Source organism: Platichthys flesus, chromosome 2 (assembly GCF_949316205.1).
Source record: "Platichthys flesus chromosome 2, fPlaFle2.1, whole genome shotgun sequence".
In the NCBI taxonomy this organism is placed as follows: Eukaryota; Metazoa; Chordata; class Actinopteri; order Pleuronectiformes; family Pleuronectidae; genus Platichthys; species Platichthys flesus.
The window spans coordinates 16,479,433-16,502,806 of record NC_084946.1 but is presented as its reverse complement, the minus strand read 5'-3'; the positions used below and the strand labels follow the sequence as shown (position 1 = coordinate 16,502,806).

At 42.0% G+C, this 23,374-nt stretch overlaps 2 protein-coding genes across 5 annotated transcripts; both read left to right on the top strand.

The window, feature by feature from the left end:
- LOC133966846 (NCK-interacting protein with SH3 domain-like) lies at nucleotides 1–9,525 on the top strand. Of its 2 annotated transcripts, none has more exons than XM_062401885.1 (13): nucleotides 1–594; nucleotides 1,801–1,913; nucleotides 1,998–2,211; nucleotides 2,921–2,996; nucleotides 3,249–3,793; nucleotides 5,143–5,313; nucleotides 6,260–6,346; nucleotides 7,508–7,646; nucleotides 7,737–7,817; nucleotides 7,973–8,101; nucleotides 8,583–8,672; nucleotides 8,793–8,965; nucleotides 9,058–9,525. In XM_062401885.1, the coding sequence occupies exons 1-13, from the start codon at nucleotides 424–426 to the stop codon at nucleotides 9,280–9,282; spliced, it is 2,214 nt and encodes a 737-aa protein (XP_062257869.1). In that variant the 5' UTR covers nucleotides 1–423; the 3' UTR covers nucleotides 9,283–9,525. The 2 variants fall into 2 exon arrangements, with proteins under 2 accessions (XP_062257869.1, XP_062257878.1); XM_062401894.1 differs by having other exon boundaries at nucleotides 2–594; nucleotides 3,252–3,793.
- A 1,963-nt stretch (nucleotides 9,526–11,488) lies between these two features.
- LOC133966804 (mitochondrial carnitine/acylcarnitine carrier protein-like) lies at nucleotides 11,489–22,482 on the top strand. Of its 3 annotated transcripts, XM_062401829.1 has the most exons (14): nucleotides 11,489–11,520; nucleotides 11,690–11,811; nucleotides 12,788–12,880; nucleotides 13,383–13,479; nucleotides 14,287–14,369; nucleotides 17,307–17,542; nucleotides 18,004–18,178; nucleotides 18,373–18,479; nucleotides 18,931–19,084; nucleotides 19,231–19,332; nucleotides 19,467–19,541; nucleotides 19,623–19,688; nucleotides 20,493–20,631; nucleotides 21,733–22,482. In XM_062401829.1, exons 2-14 carry the CDS (start codon nucleotides 11,707–11,709, stop codon nucleotides 21,855–21,857), a joined length of 1,557 nt encoding a protein of 518 aa, XP_062257813.1. In that variant the 5' UTR covers nucleotides 11,489–11,520; nucleotides 11,690–11,706; the 3' UTR covers nucleotides 21,858–22,482. The 3 variants fall into 3 exon arrangements, with proteins under 3 accessions (XP_062257813.1, XP_062257828.1, XP_062257821.1); XM_062401844.1 differs by lacking the exons at nucleotides 17,307–17,542; nucleotides 18,004–18,178; nucleotides 18,373–18,479; ... (4 more) ...; nucleotides 20,493–20,631; nucleotides 21,733–22,482 and adding exons at nucleotides 12,969–13,096; nucleotides 13,173–13,263; nucleotides 14,446–14,555; nucleotides 14,734–14,858; nucleotides 15,176–15,859 and having other exon boundaries at nucleotides 11,517–11,603; nucleotides 11,693–11,811; nucleotides 13,362–13,479; nucleotides 14,287–14,359; XM_062401837.1 differs by lacking the exons at nucleotides 11,489–11,520; nucleotides 17,307–17,542; nucleotides 18,004–18,178; ... (5 more) ...; nucleotides 20,493–20,631; nucleotides 21,733–22,482 and adding exons at nucleotides 12,969–13,096; nucleotides 13,173–13,263; nucleotides 14,446–14,555; nucleotides 14,734–14,858; nucleotides 15,176–15,859 and having other exon boundaries at nucleotides 11,632–11,811; nucleotides 13,362–13,479; nucleotides 14,287–14,359.
- Nucleotides 22,483–23,374: the final 892 nt, after the last annotated feature.

The window sequence follows — 23,374 nt, the reverse complement described above, 5'->3', positions numbered from 1 at the left end:
CACTGTCTGTCAGTGCATGCCAATGCTCGGGCCCTAATGAGAGTTGAGTGAAAAGTCTCAAAAGATAAAGTGTAAAGAGTCAGAATGGGGATTCTTCATCATTTAAACGCATTTTAAGAAGATGGATTCCTTCATATAATAAAACAGAACGATCCTCCCTTTCGCTCTGCGCTTGATTAAAATGCCTAGGGGGGCGTGTCCAGGGCGTGACAGCGCCCCCCTGCGATGTTGACTGGCAGCAGTCCCGGGTCAGATGATCTAGTTGGATTGTAAATAGACAGCAGCAGCCAGAGAACCTGCGGGGCCATGCCTCCACAGCCGCTGTAACCCGCCTCCGACACCGCGCACACTCCACTCGGACACCGCCGCGCTCCGGACACCGCCCCGGCTCGTCTCAGCTCGTTCCCGGTGTCGTTATAAAGCATGTACCGCTCCCTGTTCGCCTTCCGATCTGCGGAGCCCAACTCGCTGCACTTCGCGGCCGGGGAGGGCTTCCTAATCCTGGAGAGGAGCAACAATCACTGGTGGCTGGGGTCCCGCTGCAGCTCCGGGGAAACCGGCTACATCCCCGCCTCGTACATCGAGAAGATCAAGGTGAGAACCGCCTGATTCTCACTGTTTGTCTCTGGGAATTCAACTGCGACTGAGGAGAAACGCAGATCAGGGGTTGATGGGATCGAGAGAGACGGCTCCTGCGTGCGTGTGTGTGTGTGTGTACGCTCGTGTGTGTACGCGCGTGTGTGTGTACAGCTGCAGCAGTGCAGGCCCCTGCTGCTGGAGCTGACTGCTGATTTCTGCATCTTTACCGAGGAGAACATTAATTATTGGAAGGAAGGGAAGACGCGTTATTGTAGAGACTTGGCCTCCTGCACAGCAACACTGCAGCTGCTGACTGCAGTAAGAGAGAGGGAGAGAGGGAGGAGGTGCAGGACAGGAGGAGGAGAGAGGACAGGATGGAGGGATTCAGACCAGAGTATGAGAGAGAGGACGGCTCCAAAAACAGAAGACATTTAGTTCTACAGACCCTCAGCTAACCTTCTTATTGTAGGAAGTAGTTACCTTCGCCCTCGTAGCTTTGGAGTTTCTCTCCATCACACCCAGTTTGTTAGTTATTTTATCAACGCAAACAGAAAAAAGCCCTTGGGTCCAAAACATACAAAAGGCTCTCATCTACAAACAAACCCAATTGTAGAAGAACAAATATATAGTCATTTCTAGAAAGCTCACTGGCTGAGCAGACCTGAATCATGTGAAAGGATATCTGGTCTTCAATATGCTGCTATAGTGGATGGACAGATATGTATCCATGTTGATGGCTTGGTAGTTCATGTATCTTGTGCCCTCCTTAGAGATTAATTACTCAAACATCTCTCTACAGTCACTTTCAATGGGATTTTGTTCTTCATTTCTCTCAGATACATGTGAGCCCGTGACTTGTTCACTTCATGTGTTTTCCAGAGAGGAGACTCACACTGAACTAGTCCGAGCTTGTATTCTGTAAAATCATGGGCTCAGACAGGAATGCTGCCTCCTGTTGGTAGTGACACTGGCCGAGGAGGTTTAATGAGGCCGAATGTGAGGCCTCACTGAAACACTCTGGTGGAAAAGGCTGTTTTTTTGTTAGATAACTGCCCCAGTTTGTTTCCGCCTGCAGTCACACACACACACACACAAATGTCCCCGAGCCACTTTTCTCTCCTGTTTTCTTTAAAGTTTAATAATTATGCAGGCTGCCATGATAATACATATTTGATTAGTTCATCTCCCTCCTTTCGTGTTCTCCTTTTCTGAATCTGCCAGGCTCCAGAGCAGGATGAGGTGTTGCAGTCCATCGACCGAGCCATCGAAGGCATCCACAACGTGGCCTTAAAAAATGGAGGCAAATACAACCTGGAGCAGCGAGACGTTCTGCAGTGAGTTACAATGTGTCACGTTTAACACTAAGACGTCGTCCAGTCAGTGTCCTCCACACGAGTCATTTTCCTCCTCTGTCACAGGAAGTTGATCCATCACAGGAAGGAGACCCTGGCACGACGAAGTTCCTCCTCCTCCTCCCTTCAGAAACAAGGCCTCCCAACTTCCAGCAGTGAAATATCTCTCAGTAGCACTCCTCCTCCACCCAACGGCCTTAACCGAGACTATGGACGACACAGCAGCGTGCCGTTATCAGGAAGCATGGACAATATGCAAGGAGAGCAGGGCTTGTATCAGGTAACACAGAGTGTTTACTCAAAGTGCTCTCAGTGTCTTTAATTTACTATTTGTAACAAATGCAATCACAGCCAAAGTATTCTATTGATAAATAAATCTATATCGACCAGGAGCTGCAGCTTCGTCTGCTTGAATCCACTACTCCACATCCTTTCATCTCCTCAAAAAATAACTCAGAACATGTATGAATATACATCATGTTTCCATAAAACAAATCATGACTGTTAAAACAGTGATTAGACGATAAATAAGTTATTTTGAGTTCCAGAAACATCTTTGAGAACTCTTTTGGAAATAATTTAACCATGTCGAGAATTTCCTGAGTAAAAATCACAAATGTTCACTGGTTCCATCTTCCTCAGTCTCAGGGTTTGTCACCTTTTGCTGCTTTATATCATTGTCATTTTAGATTGTTGTTGATTACACAGACAGTATATTCTGTCATTTTATATACAATTAACAATTTATAAACAATCCAAATGACTTGTGGGTGGAACAGCGGTCAGAGCTGTCGCTTCACAGCCAAAAGGTTCCCGGATAGGATACCAGTACTTTCTTTGTGGAGTTTACATGTTCCCCCTTGTCCGTTTGGGGTTTCTCTACAGGCCAAGTCCACATGTAGATTTGGGTTAGGTTACTAACAACTATCTGCATGTTATCACTATTATTACCACCCCCCCCCCCCCCCCCCCGCCCCTTCCTCCTGCAGGTGCCCCCTCAGCCTCGACGTGCGGCTCCGACCACCCCTCCTCCCCCCGAGAAGCAGAGAAACAGTCGACCTGCAGGTTAGTGGACAGCAGATGGACATGGGGTTTGATTCTCCGGCTCATTCCCAACATATCTCAGTGTTACAAGACGTAACAGTCACAGGGTGTTTGTTTTCCTGCTCCTTTTAGCTGATGCTACCTGCTTCAGCTCTTTACTACATAAACAGACTCTATTCTTAGTCTTAGCTCACTGTGTCCTCTCTGTAACTGGAGCTCTCTCTCTCTCTCTCTCTCTCTCTCTCTCTCTCTCTCTCTCTCTCTCTCCGTCAGCAGAGCCGGATGTCCCCTCCAGAGTGTCCTCTCTCTCCCCGTCCCCTGCTCCCTCCCTCTCAATCAGCACCACCTCTTTGGAGTCGGGCTCCTGCCCCTCCCTGGTCTCCTCTGATGTCAGTTTGCCAAGCGTCTCCAGCACTCCCCCTCCTCCCGTGCCATCTCGTGTGAAGCCCACTGCGCTGCCTTTAGAAACGTTGCCCTCCGACTCCCCTCCTCAGCCGGCTCCTGTGAAGAAGAGCCCGGCGCCGCAGCCTCCCCAGCCCACCGCCACTTCAGAGCCCGCTGCGGAGAACCAGCCCGAAAGCGAATGGCCGGTTGCCCCCCCGTCTGTCGCTGAGAGCCGCCCTGGCAGCCCCACTATCACTGAGCCGGTGCCCATGACCATCGGGGCTGAGCTGATTGAGCTGGTGCGGAAGAACACAAGCTTGAGTTACGAGCTGTCGCGGGTCGCTGTGGGCGTGGTGGTCGGCCATCTGCAGACCACTTTGCCTCAAGCATCCTCCGCCCTGGAGCAGGTTCTCCTCACGCTGGTGGAGAGCAAGGTCAGATTGTTTTTCATTTGGATTCAGCATCATAGAGCCTAAACCAGTGTGGTCTGAAGTAACAGCTGCATTTAGCTTAGACATTTCTCAGAGTCATTGTTTCTGTCTGAAATCACTCACTCATTCACTCCTGCATACTGAGTGTATAGAGAGTTTCACGTTGAGGACAATACAATTCATTTATCAGCAAAATGAAAAAAACACCGTTGGACAATATTACAGGTTATTTTCTTTATGGCATTAAGTACATGGTTGTTGTCACAATGAAAAAACACCATTTCAGCATTGTTTGGTTCATATCATTACCACCACAAAGGAGGCTATGTTGGTTCCAGGATTTCTTAAACATTGTGAGATAGGGATATCTGTAATGTTAAGGGGGCTGTTATTTATGAGTGTGAGCACTTTGGTGCAGAAGTTTCCTAATGGGACTGTTGGAGCTCCATTCTAGTACCGAGCATTTTTTTCCCATATGAAAGAATGGAAAATATTTGATGTCAAGGCTTTTTCTGGTTGTTGTTGCTTCTTGAGCCACAAGTTCATTTTGAATCAGACACAGTTTTGTTTTTCACATCTCTCCTCTCTTTGCCATTTTTTGTAATTCAACACAAGCACAATGCATTATGGTAGATATGGCTTAGTTAACGTAAGCATCATGACACTTCTTTTCACATAACATCTGGACAGCACTTCAAATCAGCATCACTATACAGAGAGTGGTGGGTGATTTTGGACATTTTAAAATGCAGTGGATTTCCCCTGCATTTCCTTTTCCTGTTTTTTAATTCACTCTTTGCAGCTTCAAACCAAGCATGACAGAACTGCTGATTATTTCCTGGCAGACGTTTCTGTTTCTTCCTCCCCGTTTAACAGCAATCGGTGAAAGCTTTTCCTGCTGGCTTGTATTCACCTCCTCTTACAAGTGTTATGCCTGAAACACTCTGTGATCTAATCTCCCCAGTGAGCATTTAGAGATAAAACCATCAATGAAATACTGATGAAGCAAAGATTTGAAAAGTTGTTGCTTTGATCTATATCAACTGTAAAATGAATTACAGTAAACAGCTTCATCTGTATGTATGAAAGCAAGTGAAGATATGTTAACACTGGTTTAGAGTAACTTTAAAGTTACTATAATTAGTATTTTTTACATTTTAAATAGGTTTACGTGATTTATATTGGATCCAAAACGTTACCCCCACTACAATATAAAGATACACTCTTTAATTAATTGCCCACACATCAGTTAACTACCTTTGCATTTCAGAGAACGCCAAAGTTAATCTTACTTAGATTACTTAGGTTTATCACGTTATAATGAATGTGGGTGTGTCTCTGTGTCTGTGTAGGACTCGAGTCCCGCCCTGCCTCAGGGTCAGGTGTGTCATGACGAGCAGCGGCTGGAAGTCATCTTCAGTGACCTCGCCCGTCACCGTGACGACTCCCAGCAGCGTAGCTGGGCGCTTCACGAGGACCACGCGCTGATCGCCTGCTACCTGGAGGAGCTGCTGAAGATACTGGTACGACTCAGTGAGCTGTGGACGTCTCTCGTCTAAGAGCTCGTGCTTCTAACAGGCTGCTGGTGACGTGGGAGAAGGTTTTGTCACATCCTGATCGAAGATAGATATGACACGTATCTAAGTAAAGATACATATTTCATTCTTTCAACCTTTATTTTAACTCAGAAATACATTTACATTATGGCCAAGTACACACAATAAATAAAAACATTTCAAGTAAGTAAACACAAATAAGAAACAGTAAAATCTGAAAAATAGCAAAACCAAGAGCAAAAGTCAAAGTCGTAGAAATAGATACAGGAAATTGAATTTAATTTAAATCAAATGAACTAACTACAACTAGAATAGCTGGGGGTAAAGATGATATACAATTATAGATTGTCCTAAGGATAAAATGAGTTGAGCTGATCTTGGATGAGAGCCCACATGTATTACATTACCACATTTATACATATCTTTTCATATCAGAAGCTGCAAAGTACATCACAACGAAATCAATAATTTCATCGAGTTGTTAAGGATTAATATGCACAGTAATTTAACATCTGTTAAACTGCTTTGAAAAAAGAGCTCAAAGACGTTTCATCAATAGAAAGTATTTCTCTCTGGAGGAATCTGTGATGTGGCCACAGGGGCTGTCCAGATGTCATGTTGTTAATACCAGACATGTTTGATAGGATCACAGCGGCTCAGACGACTTTACAAATCCAACAGTGTGCTTAAAGACAAATCTGTGAACCCTCCGGCTGCCAAATATTTTTTTTGTTGGCAGTTCGTCGCGACCAAAACTCAGATCAGGGTTGGGATGTTGGGATGAGTTCTTAATGAGCTCCGTAATCCTCTGGAGTGTGCCGGGACTGTCTGCGGATTATGAAGTTACATAGTTTTGATGATATTATTATATCGTTGCTGTAAAAGCTAAAAGCTCTTACTTGTTTCCCCTCAGACTGATGCAGATCCAGAGGTGTGTAAGAGGATGTGCAAGGCCGACCACTTCGAGAGCCTCATCTCTCTGGTTTCATATTACCAGATGGTAAGAAAAGATTATATCATTTCATTAAATTTATTTTTAGCAGTAGAAGACAACAGATTATTGAAAAAAAAAAAACATTGCTAGCTGTGGGCCTCACTCAGTATAGAAGAGGTTTTCCCTAGTTGGGACAAGAGTGCTAAAAACATATGCAGTTTTAAAAAAAAAAATGAAACAATCATGGGAACTAAACAAGGAAACAAAATACAGAAACATTAGAGAGGAGAGGAGGAAAGAGACAGATGTGACAACAAATTAGTGATTGCAGGTTTGAACTTCCCCTAAGTTGTTTATATGTGTGTTTGCAGTGTTTAACAGAAGTCTATGCTCCAATGTGATAGGGGATCTATTTCCAGATTATTGTGTATATATGGAAACATTTTAGGATGGGACTGGAGGAAGTGCAAGTGCGGTTGATCTAGTGTTGCATTCTTATATTGTGTTGAGTCTCAGGAGTAAAGCGTTAAGTGCTGGGGAGGTGGTTGAGGTGGTGGAGGTGGTGGAGGCGGTGGAGGTGTTATTTTTGTAGGATCTTGAAAAAGCATTTGGAGGCTACAGTTTTTGTGTAGCTGTGTAGATTCAGTGCGTTGGAGTGTGAATGTGTGGTGCAGTGTGAATTCTAGGAGGGATGGGTGTGATTAATCTCATGAACTCTATTGCATAGACTTGCTACTGGTCACATGATTTCTGTCTAAGTAATGGGCCGGATAGGAAGATAGTAAGAAATCGTTGATATGACATAAGAACTGTATGTGTATGAAACAGGATGGGGGATCTATGGTCCGATTTTGGTCTCTAAGGACAGTTTCTGGTTAAACGTCTTCGTTAGCTTATGGATTATTATGGATGTGGTTACAGTAGATGAGATGTGAATCGAGGAAAGATATTTACAAGTTACTAAAATGTGATATGTTCTGGATAAAACAATTCTATAAACAAACTGCTACAGTGTTTGTGGTCATGGTTTTAAATTAAGTTTACCTAAGAACATGTTCAACATTAATATTTAACTAATATTTACTGCTGATTACACATTCTGCTCAATGAATGCTTCAAACCTCTGTGCAGTCTGAGTGGTTTTCAGCCCCAGTCATCTGTGCAATAACTGTGTCAGTGTTGATGTTTGGCTCATCGCTGCCCCCGTGTGTCCGTGTGTCCGGGCAGGAGCTCCGTGTGTCACTGCGGCTGCTGCTGCTCAAAGTGTTCGGGGCGATGTGCAGCCTGGACGCCGCCTTCATCTCCACGCTGCTCAACTCCATCCTGCCCATGGAGCTGGCCAGAGACCTGCAGAATGACACACAAGGTGAAACCCCGCACACGTCCCTGCTTCCACTCGTTCTTCACACACTTACTCAGATGCTTTCACGGTTATTGTGCGTTTGTGTCTCCTCAGAGCATCAGAAGATGTGTTACACAGCGTTGGTGCTGACTATGATCTTCTCGATGGGCGAGCAGGTGCCATATCATCACTATGGTATGAAGAGGCTTTGTATATGTATTAAATGTTATACAGTTAAAAATGTAGTGTTAAAGAAAGTTGTATCTTCTCAAAAATGAAATTGCACTTTAATTTAGAAAGTGCATGGAAGTTGTACAGCGTTCAGTAACAGAGACCCTCCCTCCTTTCAGAACACCTGAATGCAGACTTTGTTCAGTTCCTGCTGGATGTGGTGGAGGACGGGCTTCCCTCCGACCCCACAGAGCAGCTGCCCGACACCTTCCTCAACCTGCTGCTGGCCTTCAACCTGCACCACACAAGTGAGACCCTGCTGACCGCCGACATTTTGAGCCGTCTGACCTAGAAGAGCTCAAGTGTAACTGATCAAGTGAACGGAGACACATGATGCTTTTTCAGTTTCTCTCTTTCCTCCAGTGTGTTAAATGTGTTTTTTAAAGATGTCATAGGACACTAGTGTTAAAGTAGTCCCATAGTCCCACTGCTCATGAAAAGCCTCCTCATTGGCCCGTCTGAACATTTGCATAATGCTAGCCCGGTGGCTAGTCCGGCACGTCCCCTAACATCAAGGTTAAGCCAGAGCGGAGGCTGATATTTCCTTAAAGCACTGGAAGCGGTTGACCAATCACAACAGAGAGAGCCATCTGACCAATCAGAGCAACCTGGACTCTATCATGAGGGGGGATGTTAAAGAGACAGCATCACCTCTTAACTCTTTTGAATGAGTTTTGATGAACTTTTAATGTTTTACGATTTACGTTTGTTTGTGTTTGTGTCGTCCAGCTCCCAGCAACAATGTGATCATGAAGGAGGTGAAGAAGAAAAATCTCAAGATCCTGTCAGAGAAAGTTCTTCTGCTGCTGAACAGAGGCGGTAAAAAAAAAACTCAAACATTGTTTGTCAGATTTTCCATTTTTTTGTGTCTATTTTCGAAGCGTCCTCATTTTTATTCTTCTTAACATCATTCTTCATCTCTTGTCCCCTTGTCTCCAGATGACCCTGTGTGTATGTTCAAACACACCCCGCCTGCACCGCACTCTGTGCTCAAGTTTCTGCAAGATATTTTTGCCGACAGAGAGACGGCTGACATCTTCTACCGCACTGACATGATGGTGATGATTGACATCGCCGTCCGGCAAATATCTGACCTTTCACCTGGAGACAAGGTGAGACACACACAAACACACACACACACACACAATACTATTTCTGTTACATGAACAGCATAATAATCTGCTCTCTTTCCCTCCCTGTGAAGGTGAGGATGGAGTACCTTTCCCTGATGCACTCCATAATGCGCTCAACGGACTACCTGGAGCACCAGCACCGTCTGTCTGACCTGCAGGGGGCACTGCAGAGGATTCTCAGGGAGGAGGAAGATCCCGGAGAGGAGGAAGGGAGCGCTACAGCAAAACAGATGGATAAGCTCATTGTGCAGCAGATCTACAAGGAGTTCCCACAGATCAGTGAGAACCAGGTCTAACCATATCAGTATCACGCTCACACACTGTAGTCCGCTCCCATCAACTGCAGGGAGGTGCAATTAAGCTTGAAAGAAAAAGAACTGGTGTTTGAATGGCCGCCATGTGATCTGTGCCAGACTGTACTGGGAGGAGAATACCAGTTTCGCCAATGTTTTCATGGAATCGTCGTCCAGCATCCCTGTGATGAGGAATTAAGGAGGATGTCTTTGGTCAAGAAGGGAAATATATTTAGTTTGGGTCAAGAGGTGAAAAATATGACAAATGTGTTGAGGAAACTGTGAGGTTCAGACATACATAGATTAAAAATGGCCAAATCTAGGCCAAGCCTAGATGCTTTTCTCACAGTGAATTCTTAACAATGATAACAATTAAAATTGTACATTAACCAACTGAACTGAAAGTATTTGGAAATTAAAGTAATTAAAGCAACAGTAACTATGACTAAACCGTATTCTGACCAAAGCAAACTGATTTTAGAGCACGTTGAAGGTTTTGAGATGAAATGGCAGATTTTAAATTCTATTCAAATATTCAATCGATAGTTGTGAGAATACTTTGAGCCTTTATGTGCTTCCCTAACAGTGGGACCAAACTACTGTGTGTTACTGAGAGCAACATTTTCTTTACAGAGTACACAACTTCCTCCTTCATCCACTTCCTCATTCAGTGTATTTAAAATCAAAATCAACTTGGGCAAGTGCGCTGTCATGTTGAGGAAAAGCTAAAACTCGGACTCGTGAGATATCATTACTAAGCTCTTAGCTGAGTAACCTGCTGCTACACACTGAGTCTCTCCTGTGACTCAGTCTGGTACGTTTGTCGATGGCTCTGAACTGACCCACGCTGAGCTCCTCCAGCGTCACAGGTCATTGACTGTTTACAGATCGGAGGGGTTTGTCGCGATGCTGCATTCACACTCAGCCTAACTGTGCTGCAATAAGGCTTTTAACAACGCGCTGCAAAATAACAAGTATTGACTAATGTGTGTGGGAAGATGTGTTTTGCAGTTATTATCAAAAATAATTAACCAGTCAGTGTTTTTGGTTCCTGGTTATAATCTCATAGTCCCACTGGAAATTAAGACATGGCAATACAGGGCATTTTGTTTATCTCCTCGTGATCTTATTCTTAAACAGCAACACAACCCTTTCCTTGTTTCCTCCCTGTGATGTAGTGATTGATTGATGTCGTTCTCCCATCTTACACTTTAGCTTCTCTGTTTCTGTCCCTGGCATGGCTCCTTGAAACATGTGTCTGACAACACAATCCAGAAGGGACATCAGATTTATGTCCAAGTGCTCATTCATTCACTGTTGGTTTCTGTTTCAGGTGCGTTAGTGAGAGGGATGGACGTTTCCTTTGCATATCTAACATTGTCTGCACATCTGTTCTGACTGTGTTATAATGAATCTAATAAAGCTATATTTTAACAGTGGAAGTGGTCGGATTGGATCATTGTTTTCACGTTGCCATCTTAACCTCTACCTTAAAAATAATGTATGTAAATTAAATGCTTCATATACAATTGTGTGAGAAAAAATTAAGATGTACGAATGGACACTGAGTGACAGAGGTGCATAAGTTGAGGATTTACATTATATTAATTGGTAAATACTAATGATCGTAATTTCATTAGAATTTCTTTGTTTAAATTTGTGCAATTTAATTATATAGATACGTCAGAAACAATAATTGTATCTATACTTATTTCAATATATTCTAAATATACAGACATGTTTTATCTGTAGTATCTATACTTTTTAATCTATGTTGTAAAATGCAACGTTGTTTTATATGATAATGTTACACCCCCTCTTTTGCCCTATTCTTCATCTCAATATAAACTAATCGAAAAACAATAAAGATAAATACGCATAAATGTAGAATTAAGTCTCTACATAAACATTTTTATTTCCGAATAAATAACGATACATTTGATATGTATTAAAAAACAACAGTGTGAAATCAAATAACAACAAAGATGAATGTTTACATGATAATAACAGTAATTACAAATACTTTGTATACAATAATAAATTGTTGAAAAGGCCAAAATGAAAATGGAAAGTTAAACAAACATTGACACACAGACTGACCTACATACAGACACAGTTATCAAACGTCACATTTAATAAATTCACATTTAAAAATTAAAAGTTTAAGCCATTTCCACCCGGACACCATTGCCGTGACGTACCAGAGCAGAGCGGTTGTTGCAGTCAAACAGGTCCGGGTGGGTAAGTGGGTGAAAGGTGCAGCAGGTTAGAGTGACGGCGGCTCGGTAACGCGTCACACACACACACACACACACTAGGAGCAGGTGAGCTGGTGTTTGTTCTGTCATTGTTTGTTCGTCGTGAGTTTCCTCTCGGTGTCGTTTTCATTGTGTTGCTGTTTTGTCTTCAGCAGAGCGGAAACCAAAAATGTCTAAACAGCCGCAGCCGATCAGCCCGCTGAAGAACTTCTTCGCCGGGGGGTTCGGGGGAGTCTGCCTGGTGTTCGCCGGACATCCACTGGACACCATTAAAGTAAAGACACCGTGTTCCCTGCATGAAGCATGGGGCAGAGACACACATGTTTCCGGTCAGAGTCAGCTGTGTGGATGTGATCTGCTCCTTCTGCTGTATTAGATATTAGTGTGGGTGCGTACGTGTGTGAGAGAGTGTGTGAGAGAGTGTGTGAGGGTCTGTGTGAGGGTCTGTGTGTGGGTCTGTGTGTGTCTCTGTGTGTGTGTGAGCGTGAGCTCAGGCTGCTGCAGCCCTTTGACCCACATACACTTTATTACTCAGCTCAGCTCACAGACCTAAGCTGCACCTTCAGTAACTAGATCAAAGCTCCTGATCAGAGTCGCTCATCAACACATCTGCAGACATTACATCAGCAACAATATCAATGATTGTAATGATACAACCTTCATCTATAGCAATATAACAAATGTCCAATATACATGTATATCAATTTATGCTTATATATTGTGCAAGCACAGCGAGGAGTTGTAACACATGATGGATCTCCCTCCGATTTATAAAATGTTTTGTTTTAAAAACCCCGACCTTCACTCAGGAGCAAATAATGCTCTTACATTTTTAAAGAAATAATAATGTAACATCGCAACAATCATCCATAGATTTGTATATTTGTGTTTTGGTCATATCACTCAACCTTATGCTCTGCAAAACATGAAACCATTTTTAACTAAAACTTAATCAAGTAAATATTCTTTGAAGCTTCGAAGCAGCACCAAGTTGCTCCCGGAAGGTTCACTCCACTCCACTGGGCTCCGTAGCTCAGCGTTAACATCAGGGTCCCCCCCCCCCCCCGCTTTTAAGACCCTTGATTGTTCAGTTTGGACGAGCACCTCGATGAAGAGTCCGGCTTGTTCCAAACCAGAACACCACTGTGGCTCTTGGGAACCTTCACTGCAGCAGAAATGTTTCAGGTTTATTTTATTCTTTATCAATGGAAAAAAACACCTCTTTCTTTCTGTCTTTCTTTCTTTCTCAGGTGCGTTTACAAACTCAGCCCAAACCCAAACCTGGAGAGAAACTCATATACGGTGGAACTATCGACTGTTTCAAGAAGACTTTGGCCAAAGAGGTGAGGGTGCATGCTGCTTTACTCAAAATAAAAATACATCCTCCAAATCTTCCTACCTCATACTGCTATTCTCCGTCTCCCCTCACAGGGTTTTAAAGGGCTCTATAAAGGCATGGCGGCCCCGATCATTGGAGTCGCACCCATGTTTGCCGTGTGTTTCTTTGGATTCGGACTTGGAAAGAAGCTCCAACAGAAGACTCCTGATGAAATCCTCACGTCGGTGATTGATCTGTCGGTGGTGGCTGAATTCCTCAGTTAACTGTTTTCCTGATGAGTTTCTTCCTCTCTGCAGGTATCAACAGCTGTTTGCTGCAGGGATGATGTCCGGCGTGTTCACCACGGCCATCATGGCTCCCGGAGAGCGAATCAAATGCCTCCTACAGGTCAGAAATCACTGTGTGGGTTTGTAGAGATAAACAGGATCCAATCAGGGACCCTGATTCTTATTTCAACACTGTGTGTGTGTGCATGCATGTTACAGATCCAGGCGGCAACTGGTGAGGTGAAGTATGCTGGACCCATGGACTGCGTCAAACAGCTGTACAGGGAGTTTGGGATCAGAGGAGTCTACAAAGGCACAGCTCTGACTCTCATGAGAGGTGCGTCTTTTCTCCAACAGATCCTGAGTCTGTGCAAACGTCGCAACTTGTATTTAAGTTCGTCGATTAACGTTTGCTCGGTTTTGTTCATGCTTTGCTGAGTATTAAAAGTGAGTGGATAGAATAATGGTTAATTACGTCTCATAGGACTTAAGCACTTTAAAAGTTACCTGTACATTAACAAAATTCCCATTTACATTTGATACTGCTCATAAAAACACACCACACTTTGAAGCCAATCTTTAAAGTCATTTTAAATAATCACCATCTTCATCTATCACATTGTTCTGCTGATTTTTAATCACCTTTATATCTGTGGAATAGTGGGAAACAATCCGGAATGTGGCTCATGGCGCTTGTGAACTTGTGTTAGTATAAAAAGAAACATAACTTATTTATTTATGCATTTTATCCCAACAATTTTGCAAAGTTCCTTACAAGGAAGAAATTACCCCAGACAGGTCAATAAAATCATAATAAAACAATGTAATGTGAGCAGAGAAAACTTTATAATGAAATGGATAAAATTATTAATCCTATCGATAAACTAGAATGGCACTCAGACGAGCTGATACCTCCGCCAAGGACCAATAGTCCACTTCAATTCAATCAAAACGTCACCTTCTAATAGATATCAGCTGACTAAATGAGACAGATTTATTTCATCAAAATTAATTACTGTGATAATGGTTAAAAAAAAAACCATTTCTTGCAGTCACCCCTGAGTTTTTGCCTCATCCTGCTAATTATCATCAAACACTGTAGGGTTGTCTGAGTAAATGTTTCTGCTTCCACTTTGTATCCCAGACGTTCCAGCCAGCGGGATGTACTTCATGTCCTACGAGTGGCTCAAGAATCTCCTCACGCCTGCAGGAAAAAGGTCAATATTAGTTATTTCCTCACAGTATTTACACGTATGTTGAAAAAAGCCGCAGAGCAGTCAACTCTCTGGTGTTGTCCCTGCAGCCACAACGAGCTCAGCATTCCCAGTGTGCTGTTCGCCGGAGGAATGGCCGGGATCTTTAACTGGGCCGTCGCAATTCCGGCCGACGTCCTTAAGTCTCGTTTCCAGACAGGTTGGTTTTCAAATTAGATCAAATATTTGTCTAAGTGTGAGTATCTTACATTTAGATTCTGAGTTTTGTTGAATAGTATATTTAAGTTTGTAGATTTTGTTCATGTTCTGAATTTTTTACTGTCAGACTTTGTTCTAATGTGTCTGTGGCTGATTTTCATAACCTGTCTTTTCCTCAGCTCCTGAGGGAAAATATCCCAACGGTGTCCGGGACGTCCTGCGGGAGCTGATACGAGAGGAGGGCGTGGCCTCGCTGTATAAAGGCTTCAATGCCGTCATGCTTCGAGCTTTCCCCGCAAACGCAGTGAGTGACTTCACTTAGTGTCGTTTCCTGCTGATGGATGGTTCGTTAGGACGATTGGCATGAGGATGATTAAGAGGTTTTGGTTGTAAAATAATACAAATCTATAGACAGAACTTTATACCAAGTTAGAGATCTACTGTTACTTAAAAACGTTGGTTCATCATGAAACCTGCAGGACAAATTAGAAGATGGCAAACCGCCACAGTGTAGCTAGTTAATGGCGAACACTGAATAAATGCAGTATTTTATATTATATTTCATATTTGTTTAATCATTGTTTTACACCAACTAAGTTTTTTCTTCTCTCTTATTTTCAGGCTTGTTTCTTAGGATTTGAAATGGCAATGAAGTTCTTGAACTGGTTAGCACCAAACCACTGATGAAGGATCAGCGTCACCTCATATGTGAATCCCGGGAAACAGAACTGTGTAACACAAAGACCGAATTGTTACCAGTACACACACACACATACATACATACACACAAAGAATCAAACGAAACAAAGAGATTGTTAACAGGTTTCCAATGATTTACTTGATTATCTTTAAAATCACGTAGTACTGTCGAGCACGCGGAGCGTTCAGACCTGCTCACGGTGCAGTGCAGAGATGTTGTCACGACTCTGCAACACCAGTGCACTTAACACACACACAGACAGACGAATGTTTTCACTCCTTTTTGTTTTACTTGTTTTAGAGTTTCTAATTCTGTTGTCTTTTTTATTTCATAAGAGAAAAAGATGAACACGTTGTGCCTTACCTTCTGTTATCTGCGAGCAGGTGTACATATCAGGGAAAAGGTGCACTTAGTTTTGCAGTGTGTGTTCAGTCTCTCAGCAATACAAACCTTCAGACCTTCCTTCATCGTGTACGGTCACACACCACTCAGTGACCTCTGATACCAACTGTTTTATTGTTATTTTGTAGTCGTTATGAGATGAAATTAACAGTATGTGAGTGTCGGCATGTAAAGAAATAAAAATGTTAATCCATATTTAGAAATGAGACTTGTCTTGTTCATTTTTCTAACTTCTTTTTTTTGTTGTATTTACAAAAAACTGTAACCCTATACAAATAATCTAAGTGCCATGAAACCTAGTCTAGCATTGCCTGTTAATGGCATTTTAAACTGAGTAGAGTAAGGCTAAACCGTCCCCGAATGAAACCACATTTACATTTATTAGATGCATAAAGTTATTCTCTTAGGAAATAACTAAATAGCTGAAAAACACCCAGTCTCACAATGTTAAATTAAATTCTTTCTTGGCGCATGTATCATCCTTCCACCATTTTTTGTTCAGTTGTTTTTGTGTAATCCTGCTTAGAATCAAACCAGCAAAAAAAATGACTGGTGTGAAAACATAACCTCATTGACTCAGGTAATAATAAAAAGAAGTAATTCTAATGAATCATAGAGAGGTAAACAAGTAGAACATAATTTATACTGAATAAAATAAAAACACAATTATTAAAGTTGTGTTGGACTTTACCAAATAAATGATAGTAAATAAAAGTTCACACAGAGCTGATGAAGACAGTGACGGGTTAATCTCACTATAAGAATACGAATACAAATAAATATAGAAAATAATATCTCTCTCCTATACACAGGTGACTGATATTATTTTCTATATTTATTTGTATTCATAGTTATTTTGAGTTTAATATTGTAAGCATTGCTAGAAGAGAGCCTGTGACCCAAGCATTTCCTTGCCAGCGACTGCTGTATGTAATTGTTGTGCACATAACAATAAACTCTTGAATCTTGAATCTACTCGGGGCTCCAACAGAATTGCCTGCATTGCCCATCCGGTTTAGTGGACAAGACCCAAGGTCAAGAATTCATACACTTATTATGATAACACACTAAATACCCTGTATAATACACAAAAACACTCTACCTAATATTCATTCAAAGTCGTCAGTGTGTCAGGACGTGGATGTAAACAGCAGATTAACTGGTTCACCCCACCTATAAAGTCTTTAGGTTGTTTTAGTTTAAATTTAAAAACATGCATCTCTATGAGAGTTATTTTGTGCAAGTTTGGTTTTGCTTTTGTTTTTGCAGTTGTCGACATGAAAACGCTTCTCTTTGTGTTGTTTCTTTGCCAAATCGCCAGGCTCTGAGGCGTAATGCATCGACAGCCTTTAATTAACAGCGGTGAAAAGTCCAGGTCAATACTTTCCGACCAGCTGTGCTACAAACAGAAATCAATAAGCTGCTGGAAGCGTGAGAGAGAGAGCGGCACAAAAGGAGGAGGAGTCAGTGGTGATGCTCGCACAGATGATTCTTCATCCGATCTGCAGCTGATGCTCAGATCTGACATTTCAGGGATTAATGAGCTCATAGTAAAAGCACAGGCTCCTCTAGAGGTTGTAGGTTTATTGTTGACACTCATCCAACCTCCGACCTCCGACCTCTGAACTTTGAACAATGAGTAATGCGGAGATACCTGCTGGTTTAAAGGAGCTTTTACAGGGATACGCTGTGGAGGTGCTTCGCTGCAGGCCTCCAAACCTGGTGGCATTTGCAGTGCAGCATTTTACACAACTTCTGGAAAACCAAAGGAACCAGCGAGCCAAGAAACACAAACCAGTGAGAAAAGAAGTCTCGTTTGAGGCAAACAAGTCCCCAAAGGATGATGGAGAGGAGGAGGAGGAGGAGGAGGAAGAAGACATTAGTGAGTAATGCTACGTGGTTTGTTTGATTTCTGCTCCATAAAGTTGAACTTGAGGAAATTGTTCTCTGCAAAACATTTTTAAAACTTTAAAGTCACAGTTAAGTCCATGGAGACAAAAGCAGATTTATATTCTGTTAACTGACAGCTACAGCTACAAAGAGAAAATCATGTGATGAAGAATAAATCCATTATCCATAAACAATTCACCATTCACGTAATATACATACAGGGCATATGGGATTCATGTATGTATTTTATAACCTTCTCCACTTTCGTTTGCAGAAAAGTGAATATGTACAATGTTATGATGAGAAGAAACAACCTCATTATAGACCTGTCAAATCTATTGTAATAAAGTCTGCATCATCTCTCACTGCAGAGTCGACCACCGGTAAATACAGTCGCAGAGTTTCAGGTCAGTCACTGGAACATCATGTGTGATGAACATTAGCGCATGAGGACCAGGCCTCTGGGTTTTAAACTGGCTCTCCCTGCTGCAGTTTGTGCAGAGGCCTACAACCCTGATGATGATGAGGATGAAGACACGGAGCCTCGGGTTGTGTATCCCAAAACAGACGAGCAGCGACGCAGACTTCAGGACGCCTGCAAATATATTTTACTCTTTAAAACTCTGGAGGGGGTAAGAAAACAAACTTGGCTATTAATGATGAATGACAAATATTTTTATAGTGCTACTTTTCTTTTAGGGTTAGTTCAGGCAAAATTTGATGATATATAGTTGTGCAAATAGTTGTTCAGGCACACATGCATATAATGTGTATATTCTCCTATTAAAAGATGTTTTTACATCTAAACCCACCTCACGTCCTCCAGGAGCAGTTTTCTGAGGTTCTGGACGCCATGTTCGAGGTGCTGGTGAAACCTCAGGAGCACATCATCGATCAGGGAGAAGACGGAGACAACTTCTACGTCATAGAGAAGTGAGATGATTGTTTTTTTTCCTCAGGGTCTAGACACTGGGGATGGTTGATGGGATCAGGTGAGATGAGTGGACTGGGTAAGGAGACTTTGAGGTGTCTGAGGAGGAGGAGGGTCAGAGCGAATCACTGAAATGACAGTGACGAAGAGGAGAACAGTCTGACAGGGACATGGTTGGCTGATTGAGATCACGGCAAAATTGTATTGGATTATCGTTAACATCTAAAAGTCCACTGATTAGATGAAACTTGAGTGAGAGAGAGTTTTTGAGGTTAAGAGATCCAGACCAGCAGATGAGAGAAAAGCGAACTGATTCAATAAAATTGGAATAACTTATTCTCATGATAACGTTTGTAAAAAAAAAAATTACAGAGCTTCGATAATAAACCATAGAGGATGTTGAGCCAGTCAGATAGTGACCTCCCTGTTTTCTCTGTGTGCCAACATCTCCAGGGGTGTGTATGATATTTTTGTGAAGAAGGATGGAAGGGATTTGTGTGTTGGAAAGTACGATAACAAGGGGAGCTTCGGTGAGCTGGCTCTGATGTACAACACTCCACGAGCTGCCACCATCGTCGCTACGCAGGACGGCGCCCTGTGGGGCCTGGTGAGTCACGAGGAGGAAGGGAATTGAAAGTAAATGAAGGCATTAGACAATCTCATACTGAGGTGGAGCATTAAGGAACATCTAACAGTCCACTGAAATACATTCAACTCAATAATGATTAAAGACAAAACAGCTTTCTTTTATAGGATCGAGCCACGTTTCACAGACTGATCGTGAAAAACAACGCAAAGAAAAGGAGGATGTACGAGGCCTTTATCGAGTGTGTTCCTCTTCTGAAGTCTCTCGAGGTTTGTGATCAGACAACACAACCTCTACTACACAAACGACATAATCATTGAATACATGGTTGTTTAGTCGGCTTGTGTGTCAGGTCACTTCAGGCTTTTGACTTGTCATCACACTTCGTCTCTCTTGTCCCAAGCTGTCTGAGAGAATGAAGATCGTTGATGTTTTGGGAGCACGTGTGTTCAAAGATGAAGAGCGAGTGATAACACAGGTACGGCTGTGGGAGACGTGATGAACGTGTGTCTATTGAATGTTGATGAGATTAAAGTAACATGTGTTTCTGTACCTGCAGGGGGATCAGGCCCACTGCTTCTACATTGTGGAATCTGGAGAGGTGAAGATAATGATTAAAAGCAAAGTGAGCACAATCTTTAATATTATACCTGGATCTACATTAATTATAACTGAAGCTATTTTATTTTTCAAAAATGTGATGTTATTTTAGTTTGTCTTGAATGTGATATCTTAATGTCCTACAGTTTGGTACCAACATTCACTAAGGCTCGAAGATGAAGTGATTCGATTTTGGTGTTCCAAAGGTCACTGTGATCTCAACACCTCAGGAACACCTTGAGGGGATTTCTTCACATTTATTACAAACCTATACTTGGGAGTCAAAGATGATATCATACTTTAGTGGTCAAAGGTCAAAGGTTACTGTGATCTCCTGACTTGTCAATGTTACACATCAGGAACATTGACAGAAAATTCCATTACATTTGGTCAAGGATGACCTCATTGGACCTGAAGGTCGAAAACCTTGTTTTCCTTGTGAACATGTTTTATTTAAGAACGCCTCAAGAGAATCCATTTAAATTTGGCATAAATTTTTTCTTGGACTCAGAGATTTTGGTAGTCAAAGGTCAAGATGTCCTAACAAACATTGTTCTGGCCTCTTCAATGTAATATCTCAGGTCTGCCTTGTCAAAGGTCACAGTGACCTCATGAGTCTTGAAGAAGAAAAGTATTCTATGTTGACTGAACGGCACTGGCGGGCAGAGCCATAAAACCATAGCATGCTAATTCTAATTATCTATGTATTTCAGTTTTTAGCATAGGGTCATTACTTCTTTATTGTGTCTGTATTGTGTAATATATAAATGTATATAATGTCATAGTGCTAAGTGAGTGCAGCAGTCTCAGGTGTCTCTGTGTGTCACAGACGCAGGCCAGCCAGCAGGACAGTGTGGAGGTTGAGGTGGCTCGCTGCACCAGGGGGCAGTATTTTGGAGAACTTGCGCTGGTCACCAACAAACCTCGAGCAGCTTCAGTTTACGCGATTGGAGAAACCAAATGCTTAGGTACGTCTCATTGTTTTTCAGGAGCAACGACACAGTTCCTTTTTAACGCTGCCGTTTTGTTTTCAATGAAAGGTTCTGTAGTTCAGGTTGAGGTGCTGATGGTCGCTCGATGTGGCTGAGATTAAAATCCACACAGTCACTGTCTGCTCTACACAGAGGATATCATGGACTTTCATTCAAATGTTTACTCTTAAGAGGTCGGAAATATCGAAATAAATAAAATGTATAATAATAATAATTTTTGTCATTATGGATGGGTTACTGAATTGGTCTATTGAGCACCGACCCATTGGCCTGAGGGAACAGGAAGCCCTAGAGCCTTTGTTTTAAGTGATTATTGATTTTTTTGTATGAAAGACTACAAACAGACAAAAAAAACACACAAAATGATCACAAGGAGACGAAAGCAAAATGACTACAAAACACACAAAATGGCCAAAAAGAGACTCAAACCAATGACAAAGACACTAAGATGATGACAGAGAAACAAACTAAACCACAGAGATGGAAAATGCCCACAGACACCCTATTCAGTTAACAGTAGAAACTGCAGTTAAGCTGGAAACAGAACTCCTCCCACAAGTGTGACTTAATATCTGACTTGTGATTCTGCAGAGATTTGATGAGATCAACATCTACAGTCATGGAATTTAGATTTAAATTAAAACACATCAGATCATGGGAGTAAAGTTACATTATAATTCTGAACAGACATTTGATGCTGCATTTTGGTAATGGACCAATTTTGAAAACTCACAAATTAACCTTTCCGTAAAGAATTAAAACTTGAACATGATTCCAGGAAGTAGACAGGGACTTGAATTCACTGCACAGGCTTCAATCCAGCAGAGCAGCTCAATGAAACAGGATCTCTGCTGTTTCACTATGATAAAATAACTATAATATCCACAGATCATCATTGTGAAACATATACCACATACACTGTTTTCTCTTGAAATCCTCATTTGACACTATAGTGCTCCACTGCACATGATGACAAATGTGTGACAGTGCAAGTTTATATATTTGTTTGTTGTTAATGGAAAATAAAACACCTGAAATGGGAAGACATTACTCTGGATGTCTTTGTTTTCCCTCTAGTCATCGACATCCAGGCGTTTGAGCGTTTGCTGGGCCCCTGTATGGATATCATGAAGAGGAACATCTCCCAGTATGAAGACCAGCTGGTGGCGCTGTTCGGCTCCAGTGTGGACTTGAAACACTAGTTTATGAAAATTATAAATCAGCAGGTTAAACATAGTAGGTTCTGCATGTAACATGTGATCATCTTCCCCACGAGGTAAGAAGGACATAGAGACATCTGTTTTATAAACAGTCTTTGTACTGGTCCTGCACCAGTCTGCTGCTGACAGGTCAATATGTTGAAGTAGAACAAACCATGCTTATGATTTTATCACCCAAAGCAAAACTAATGCTCGATTACACCTGACTGATGGATGGAGTCAATGTAACACAGATGGTCTCTATTGAGAAAGAGCTGTTCTATTCTTGATGAACACTCAACTTACTATTTTGTCATTCACATACACATTCATACAGGGCATCTACATTGCAGCACTTTCTCTATCACACATCACTTGCCCAAGGACACTTCGGCATGCGGAAAGAGGAAGACGGGTATCAAACCACCGACCTCCTGGTTATACGACAACCTGCCTCACCTCTAGTTATCTCCATTGTTCAGACAATGGAGATAACTATGAGCACGCTAATCCTCCCACCCTACAGAACAGTACACCCTCAGATTCCTGACTGGTTGATGATTGCATGAAATGTGGTAACTTTCTATGGAACCTTTATTTATACAACTCCTGGTTAAACATTTCACCTGTTGTTCACACCTCCACCCTCCCTGCACCCTAAATCCCCGCCCGGGATCAATAAGTTATTTATCTATCAATGTTCTCAGTAAGGTGTTACCTGTAGAGTCTAAGGATGTAGTGAAGCTGCAACACTGAAGCACAACTGAATGAACGTCTCCCAAACAGGTTGATTATCTGTGTGTCGGAAGAAATAAGGTGTTCTAAGTTTGACAACATATTGGTGGGAAAGGGAGGAATATCCACCAGGTTGTTATTAATTACATCACGGCCGATCATGAGCTGGAACCATCTTGCTTTGTTATTATGGGGAGGGGGGGGGCCCAATGGGGATACCAGGAACAGAGAAGCTCAGAACACAACAAATAGAGGGAGGTGACTCTGTTCTTTACTCAGGACGCCATTACTCCACTACATCTTCATGTAGAAAATTGTTAGTCTGCGATTATCAACGTTTCAAACCTTTGTATGTATATAACCTTTACAATAATTAGATTGAGCAGATAATGTTCTATCATTTACTTAAGTATTTGTTTCTAAGTTCTCAAAAATATAAAAATTACATCTTATTATCGACCTCTCATAAGAGCAGAATAGAGATCTCTCTGAAGAGCCACATCGTAAATTAAAGAGAAAAACTTGAAAATAATTTCCAAAACTGGGGCCAACAATTAAGAATTTTGTTTGTAGTTGTTGAACACATACTAATTTATACAGCAAAATACTCAAATGAGTGTGCTGGTCAATCACTGCCTTCAGTATTTACTTGTACCAGGTGCTGACCCATTGTCCATTTGCACAGCAAAGGTGGTCAACTGATAACAAGCTCCTCTCGTTACTTTACCTGTAGTGTAACATTAATTCTATACAGAAAAAATGTACATACACTATTTGAAAAGTTG

What these genes read in the sequence shown, in the direction of transcription:
- LOC133966804 (XM_062401829.1), top strand. Translation starts at nt 11,707, where the DNA reads ATGTCTAAACAGCCGCAGCCGATCAGCCCGCTGAAGAACTTCTTCGCC. An exon ending in AACTTCTACGTCATAGAGAA is followed by an intron (nt 18,480 to 18,930) that starts GTGAGATGATTG and finishes CAACATCTCCAG; the next exon opens with GGGTGTGTATGATATTTTTG. An exon ending in TGGAGAAACCAAATGCTTAG is followed by an intron (nt 20,632 to 21,732) that starts GTACGTCTCATT and finishes TTTTCCCTCTAG; the next exon opens with TCATCGACATCCAGGCGTTT.
- LOC133966846 (XM_062401885.1), top strand. Translation starts at nt 424, where the DNA reads ATGTACCGCTCCCTGTTCGCCTTCCGATCTGCGGAGCCCAACTCGCTG. An exon ending in TGGTTTCATATTACCAGATG is followed by an intron (nt 6,347 to 7,507) that starts GTAAGAAAAGAT and finishes GTGTCCGGGCAG; the next exon opens with GAGCTCCGTGTGTCACTGCG. An exon ending in ACCTTTCACCTGGAGACAAG is followed by an intron (nt 8,966 to 9,057) that starts GTGAGACACACA and finishes CTCCCTGTGAAG; the next exon opens with GTGAGGATGGAGTACCTTTC.